This window comes from Triplophysa dalaica, chromosome 3 (genome assembly GCF_015846415.1).
Source record: "Triplophysa dalaica isolate WHDGS20190420 chromosome 3, ASM1584641v1, whole genome shotgun sequence".
NCBI lineage: Eukaryota > Metazoa > Chordata > Actinopteri > Cypriniformes > Nemacheilidae > Triplophysa > Triplophysa dalaica.
The window spans coordinates 91,577-100,000 of record NC_079544.1 but is presented as its reverse complement, the minus strand read 5'-3'; the positions used below and the strand labels follow the sequence as shown (position 1 = coordinate 100,000).

The 8,424-nt window shown below is 41.0% G+C and overlaps 1 protein-coding gene across 5 annotated transcripts in view; it reads left to right on the top strand.

Moving 5' to 3' along the window:
• Positions 1-8,424, top strand: part of wu:fj49a02 (myomegalin) — an 89,151-nt gene that overhangs the window by 34,088 nt on the left and 46,639 nt on the right. For 2 of the 5 annotated variants that reach the window (XM_056743137.1, XM_056743135.1), the window contains exons 1-4: positions 4,357-6,286; positions 6,898-7,035; positions 7,682-7,801; positions 7,897-7,980. In XM_056743137.1, the coding sequence (XP_056599115.1) occupies positions 5,153-6,286; positions 6,898-7,035; positions 7,682-7,801; positions 7,897-7,980 (1,476 nt within the window). In that variant the 5' untranslated portion in view covers positions 4,357-5,152. Of the gene's footprint in view, positions 1-1,132; positions 1,287-2,034; positions 2,089-4,356; positions 6,287-6,897; positions 7,036-7,681; positions 7,802-7,896; positions 7,981-8,424 lie in introns of those variants that run through there. The other 3 variants (XM_056743138.1, XM_056743136.1, XM_056743139.1) reach the window with 3 other exon arrangements.

Below are 8,424 nucleotides of genomic sequence, written 5' to 3'. Positions count from 1 at the left end.
AATAAAGAGAATAATTAGCGTAGCTGCTGTTCGAGAATTAGAGAATAATACAAAATATATTCTTTTTTTAGCTCCTTTTGGCAACATTCTTATTTGAAAAAAAACTTTACAAATATGGTCAAGTTTATAGAAGTCTATAGAATGTCCTCATTTAGACATAAACCTGTTTGTGTGTGTGTGTGTGTGTGTGTGATGTTTTATCCCAGTGGGGACTTACTGTATACCTAAATACACACCAACTAATTGGCTTATAAATCATACAGAACAATATTTTTTAAAAACTGAAACAGTTTACTTTGATCTTTGGATTTAGGGGTTAGGGTTAGGATCAGTGTTGGGTGTAGCTAGTTACTAAGTAAATAGTTACTGTAATTTAATTACTTTTCCCTTGAAAAAGTAAAGTAAGGGATTACTCATTTGTTTTCTGTAATTAAATTACAGTTACTTTTGATGTAATTAAACTAAATACTTTGTGAAATATATGAGTGTGCAATAGCGTAATTGACATCAAAATTCAAAGTCTTACTTTAAAATCTGTGCTTTAATGTATAATTCTCACATTTGTAATACTTTGGTCAGTTAATAATATTATTTGAATGAATTTAATAAGCCGTTTCATGTCTATCCTTGAATCACTGAACTAATCAAGGTTGATGTACGATATAGAAAGTAATTAGTAATAATTAACTAAATACATTCAGGACAGAGTAATTTGGACAGTAATCTAATTACACTATTGAATATGTAATGAGTAACTAGTAATTCATTACTTTTTCAGAGTAACTTACCCAACACTGGTTAGGATATTAAATGTGCACTTTGTAGAGTATAAAAATCGTGACAACTATAGACTGTCCCCACAGAGACGATTAACCAGATGTGTGTGTGTGTGTAGTTTTGGTTCCTTTCCACTGAGATTAAATGAACTTCTGTAAATTCCATTCAAATAGTTTTTATTTGGAGGGTCTGTTTTCTTCTCAATAATAGCATGTCCTGTACTGTATTCTTCTCTTTACACTTCACATTCCTCTCTTGGGTTTTCTTTGACCTGAAAAGGTGATTTGAAACAATGCAACATTGTAAAAGCGTTATAGAAATAAACTCTAGTTGAAGTGTGTGTGTGTGTTTGCAGGATCGAGGAGTTGACCGCTGCTGTGTGCTGTAAAGAGCGAGTCATCCAAGAACTGACGGAGGAGAGAGAAGACCTGAGAGAGAGAGTGAGACAGATGGAAGATCAGCTGCAGCAACTGTCTAACTCTCTTCAGCAGAAAGAGAGAGACGCTCAGGTGTGTGTGTCTCTCTGTCCGTCTGTCCGTCTGTCTGTCTGTGTTGTCTTTCAGATGGTTTTATCACAAACAATTTACGGGCTATAAATAACCCCTGTAACCCTAACCTTGGAAATGTGTGTATGTGTAGTGTAAACCCTACGGTATGGAGACAAAATGTCCCCACAAAGATGGCAATATCCAAAAATCTTGTCCTTGTGGACATTGTTTGGTCCTCATGTGGAAACAAGCTTATTAATCATAGAGAATGAAAATGTAAAAGAGCAGAAAGTGTTGTGTGATTGTGAGGTTTAGGGGTAGAGAATATGAGTTACAGTTTGTACAGTATAAAAACCATTGTGTCCATAGAATGTCCTCATAAAACATGGAAACCCCAAATGCGTGTGAGCGTGTGTGTGTGTGTGTGTATGTGTGTGTGTGGGTTCATGCTTGTGTGAAGGTCTGGTTTAAGCTTTAGGCTAACTCTCAGGTCCGGTTTCACTGACAAGACTTAAAGCTAGTCTTAGACTAAAATGAATGGTTGTCTTTACTGAAAAAGCTCAACCTAACTTATCTTTAATTTCATCAGTGCCTTTTTTTATCTGAAGATATACACCAGTCATGATTTTTTCTAAGGCAGTTTTATAAAAGTGACTTAAATATCTTGATTGAACTAGGGTATAGTCCTGGGCTTAAGCCTAGCATTGTCTGTGAAACTGATTCTCAGTTTTAGAATGTGTAGTTTTATTGATTTTCTTTGTTTGTGTAGTTTTATCAGGAGGAGTTGGGTCGTGACAGGCTGCGTGTGCAACAAGAGATGCAGGTAAGTGTGTGTTTGTGTGTGTGATGGCACTTGAAAACACACTGGATCAGTGTTGATCTGTTCTCCAGAGACATAACTGCTTCATCTCACTGGTGTTTATCAACAACAACTATCTGTCTGACATTTCGTGTTTAAAATAGGATTATTCTCATACAGATGTAACTCTTTCAGACGCATTTCAGACTAACATTTTTCACAATGGTTAAAATTAGAAAATGATTTGTTGTTTCTCAACTTTTATCATGTTTATTGAGTCAGCTCGAACTGCGAGACTCCTCAAAAGTCAACATCTGCTTTATTGTCAATTATGCCACATTTCACTTCATATATATATATATAGAGGATTAAAATTCCTTTACTCTCAGACCTGTGGCATATAGAAATAACCCTACACAGAATAAAAATATAGATATAAAAAATACAGATGAATACAAATTTGAATATATGTATGTAAGAAACAACTATTACAGGCAAGACATGTGATGTGATTTACTGTAAGGGAACATAGTACACTTGAAAACCACAGATATAGAGTCACAGCGCCCTCTGCTGGAGTACATCCTTCACTGTTACTGTCGAGTTCATGTAATAGAGAATAATCAAGCTCTGTATGATTTCAGGATGTACAGGTAAGTAAATGAATGATAAGAAATGTGTTTGTGTGGTGCATGAGCTCTCTCTGAATTTTTTATTTGTAAATCGGTATGATGAAATATGAAAAACAGCAGCAGAGAGGCGAACAACACCGAAACTGAGACACACAAAGCTTTTACTGTCACATCTATACTGTGAACTGTGTTTGTATATGTTAGTGGGGACCTAAACCTGAATACAAATCAACTTATGGGGACTCGTTTCACTGTGGGACCTAAATTGTGTCACGTCCGGACGGACAGAACCGTAAGACACAAAACAATATTTATTAAGACACAAAACAATATTTATTAAGACACAAAACAATATTTATTAAGACACAAAACAATATTTATTAAGACACAAAACAATATTTATTAAGACACAAAACAATATTTATTAAGACACAAAACAATATTTATTAAGACACAAAACAATAAACCCACGATGGGGCAAAACAGAAACTAAATAATAAGTCCAAACAGGAACAAGGTAATCCAGATGGTGGCGACACGAAGAAGCCAGTAACATCGACAATAGACAATATACATTAGACAATGAACCGACAAACAGTAAGGGAATGAGGGACATTAAATAAGGGGAAACTAATGAGGAGAGATGACAAAGAGATCGGGACGGGCAGGTGACAAGACTTAACAAGGCAAGGACAGGTGAGGGAGATAAAACACTAATGTGACGCTAGACAGAGAGACAAGGGGGCGGAGCTACACGGTAGACACGCGGCGAAATGTAATAACAAACCGTCACGTGTCCACACAAGACATGATATTGTCACGGTTATGTCCCCAATGCCCGAATACTGATGACAGGAAGGACAGGACCGTGACAAATTGAGGACCCCACGGGCACTAAAGCTTATAAATTGTACAGAACAATATTTTTTGAAAATCTAAAAATGCAAAAAGTTTTCTAGGATCTTTAGGTTTAGAGGTTGGGTTAGGGGATCAAATATATAGTTTGTACAGTATACAACTCATTACGCCTATGGACTGTCCCCACAGAGATAATAGAACATACATGTGTGTGTGTGTGTGTGTTCATCTCTGCTGTGTGTTTAATGCAATGAAGAATGAATTTAAAACAGAATTCAGACTTCAGATGTGGTCACTGTTGTGTTTGTGTACTGAACTGGGAAAGTCTCTGAGAGTGTTTGTCTCTTTCCTTTCACAGACTTCTTTGTGTTTTTGTGTTTGTATAGACATCAGCTGCAGATGAAAGTCTCACATCTGTGACAGCACTTTGATGTTTTGTAAAGCACGATGTGTATTGTGAAGCCCTATACAAATAAGAAATGACTAATGCAGACAGTCACGCAAGTGTAGTGACTGTGATATTCAACTTTTTAAACACACACACACACACACACACACACACACACACTATACATTCTATATTAGTAAATACCACTCAGATAATTATCCTGTTATTTAAATTATTTACAAATATTTCTCTCAACTCCACACAACCCTTGCTCACAGTAGTCGGATCAGATATGAAGCACAACATGAGTGATGTCACAGATCATAGTAATAATATATTTTTCACTGGCATCTTTAACATTAATATCATATTATCACTGCACATTTGAACTGGACGAACTATCGATTTTCATCATAATAATGTCGATGTCAATCATAATTCTTCGTGATATCAGAGACGCGCGTCATTTCACCTGCTCGTCTCGCGCTCCTGAATCCTGTTCATGCAGGGGCGCGTGGAGGGACAGAAAGGCTTCACGTGACATATATAAGACATCAGCAGCGCGAATTAACGCAAGCTGTAATGTAATATGAAGTAAACTTATTTTCTTTGGCTCATAAAAGATCATTCAGCGGATTCATACTATCAATTCGCGTGAAGATGAAGGATCCCCCTCCCGCCCGCAGCTGATGGTTCGCGCCGCGCTGCAGATCTATCTCGAGTTTAAATCGGAAGTGCCGCGAGCGCGCTGACAGTCGCGTTGTAGTTACATTATCAAACGTGACGCCGCAGCTGATAAAGTGGAGCGATACCGCGCCGCTGGTGGAGCGATACCGCGGTGGAGTGATACCGCCGGTGGCATCGCTGCTTTAATCAAATCGTGCGTCGCGTGGCAAAGGACATGAGGATGCGTTTTTCTGCTTTGACGCACGCAATTAAACGTTTGTCTGTTCGTCTCGTTGACGTTTGAGAGCATCTGAATGTCTCGCGCAGCGCACAGTTTCAGGATTATGACTCATGTCAGACTCACACACGGACTAACATCTGCGTAAGATCATCGACCTCAATCAATGTACATGCATGTGATTTATTGAACCTCTGCTGTTGGTAGAAATAAAAGTCTTTTCGCTTGCGTTGATTTCATTTCCTATCACAGGACGGACAGGTGCACACAGACAGGTGTTTCAGTGACTTCTGTGATTCAGTGAACATGAAGGAGGTGTGTCGCATCTGTGCTCGTGAGCTGTGTGGTAACCAGAGGCGATGGATCTTTCATCCGGCTTCCAAACTAAACCTGCAGGTGCTCCTGTCCTATGCGCTTTGCTGCGACATGCAGCGAGACGGCCGCTGCGAATTCATCTGCAGCAAGTGCTCTTTCATGCTGGAGCGCATGTACCGCTTTGACACGGTTATCGCCCGTGTGGAGGCGCTGTCCATTGAGCGGCTGCACAGACTCCTGCAGGAGAAAGAGCGTCTGCGCCAGTGCATTAGCATGCTTTATCGCAAAAACAATCCCTATATGACTGATGGGACGGCGAGGCGCACGCCGGACGATGCAAAGTACAGTGATCTTCTGCAGGATGACCTGGTGTTCTCCATGTACGAGTCGTGGGTGGACAACGAGGACCAGACGCCCGAGTGCATCCACGTTTCTCAGTGTACAACATCATACGTGTCCTCCGCATGCCACCGTTCACGAAGGTGCAGAGTTTGCAAAGCATTGCGCGTTGCCGACTCAGACTATGAGGCTGTGTGTAAGCTGCCCAGGAAGGTGGCGAGGAGCATGTCCTGCGGCCCGTCCACACGTTACTCAACAAGCCGCATGGCAATCGTGTGTGGCGAGGAGCAGGTGCTGGAACGAGAGAGGCAGCATGCGATATCACGCTCATCTGAAGGTGATGGGACACACAGAGGCCACCAGAGCTCCGCCGCATCGTTGGAATCTCTGAATGATTCGCCACCACAACGTCTCCAGGAGGATGAAGAAATGGGCAGGGAAGAGGAAAACAAGCCAAACTCAGACTCTGAGGATCAGGACGAGGCTGATGGTCGTACGACAAAGCTTGCGCTGGTGTTGTCTCTAGTTGGGACATTCGCTCACAGACCGCTGCGGAGCCCTCGTGGCAGTAAGCTCCCTGTGTTGATAAAGACCGGGTTCTTTCATGAAGGAACTCCGCAGGACGGCTCAGATCAGACCTTCAGAAGCCTGTTTGTTGACAGAGACGGTCTGCTCGTAGAACCTAATCTGTCGCGGATTCCACCGGATACAGGGTCAGAACTGGCCCGGAATGAGGAGCTGTGGCACGATGAGTACATGACCTTGTGTGTCCGCAAATTTCCAAAGGTGAAGTGTTTTAATCTGTAAAGTTAATGTTCAGATATTCCAAATTTACCAGAGGCGCATCAAGTACAACCGACTGGACTGTGTCAACACGCTACCAGAGCTACCAAAACACACACACACAAGTGATGAGATTTATCCTGCCGTCAGTGCGAGGACACTTCAGTGTGTGTTTACAGTCAATAAAGAGAATACTGTAGTGTGTTTCATGTCAGCGCTTTACCTCCAGTGTGTTACTGCATATGTGTGTTCAGATCTACACAATCATCTACTGGCTTTAGCATGTGTTGTCATCACAAGAGACAAACATTCCAACACACATTCACACCAGTGGCTGAATTATTCTATTTAACCCAAAGATGACTTCAATAGGTTAACATGGAGAATCACTGCTGGCCTAGATCTGTCACAAAGCCATGCTGACGCATGCACACACATGCGCAGGCGCACGCTCAAACACACGCACAGCGCAGCTGATGTCAAGTTTTTTGGGATTAATGTCACAATGCTTCAGAGGTTTTGAAGACAAACGCAGTGAGAGGATCTACCCTCTGGCTCTCTGATGACCTCTGAATTGTGTTGTGTTTATTGTGTATATTGTGTGTGTGTTTCAGAGTCTGATGGAGGAGCAGCAGTCGCAGTTGAATCAGTACGAATGTGCTGCTGGTCAGTGTGTCGGTGAACTGCAGAAAGCGCAGCTGCAGGTTCAATCGCTGCAGATGAAGATCCATGAAAGTGAGGATGACAACAAGGTCCAGGATCTACTTCTACACACTTTTTTATGTATTTTCACAGATTGTGGTGTTGTAATGATTGTCAGAGGAAATAAAGACCATGGGTCTCAGTCACTTAGCATGCGTTTTTTTCACGATCAAATCGTGATTCATATACTGTATGTAAAAATGTACTAATTTAACGAAGGCAATGAAGCTGTTGCTGAAAAACTAATAAATCATATCCGCCATGTTGACTGTGTAGGGCCCGCTCATCTCAGGAACTCAAAATTATTTCCTAACGTCCCAGTGGGAAACACTACACCACAGGGCGTTCATGTGCAATTCATACCTTCCGAAACTCATATTTCTGGTCAGGTGGAAAGGCCTAATATGGAGATGGACTGGGTGTGATTTATGCTAATGAGTAAACTTTCACTCGGCTGCTCTTAACACTCCAGATTCACTAACATTAGGTCGAGGTTAAGAAGAAATTCATGTGCGTACGCACGTGTTGTGAGTGTTCACGAGATGTTCAACTGTGCATCACAATACAAAAAATTACACAATTATTAGTGAACAAGAGCCATTGATCTGTGTTAAAAGAACTTAAAATAAAGGAACAAACATAAAACTTAAAATGTTTCTTGTTAAATGTGTTTTGTTTATGTTTATTGGGGTGAAGAAGCTGCAAGAGAAACTGTGTGAACTGGAAACAGAGCTGCGGTCCATCAGACACACCGTACAGAACCAAGAGAGAACCCTCCAGAACCTCACAGACACCTTGACTACTAAAGACTCTGAGGTGAACACACACATCTTCTTTCCCACAATCACAAACACTTCAATCAACACCAGCATTCTTGACTTCTGTTTTCTTGTGTGTTTGTGTGTGTGTAGACTCAGGAGCTGCGTCAAGTTATTGAAGGTCAGAACAGAACATTGAGTCAACTCAGAGAAACCCATCACAGCCACATGAACCAGGTTCACACACACACACACACACACACACACACACACGGCTTATTGCTTTCATAAAACGCTATCTCCATATGCTTATCAAGGTTTAATTAAATAAAGTAAATCAAATGTGGTGCGGTCAGCTGTTATATATCAGGGTATTTTATGACGGCTTAGAAATCAGCTCAGCCAATCAGAATCAATCCTATAATATTCTATACATTTGTTTCTAAGTACCTGCAATCCCCTGGGATCAAACCCACTACCTTAAGGCAACGCTCTAACCACTGAGCTACAGAAAAGCTTATATCAGGCTTCTCATGTATTCTATCCCCTAAACCTCATGGGAACCTAAAATGTCCCCACAAAAACACTTTCTCTCTCTTTCTTTTAAATGTAAAGGCCCTTTGCTGGCATGATTGTGTGTGCTTACAATACATAAAACAACAAAACTACCTAACCCAATAA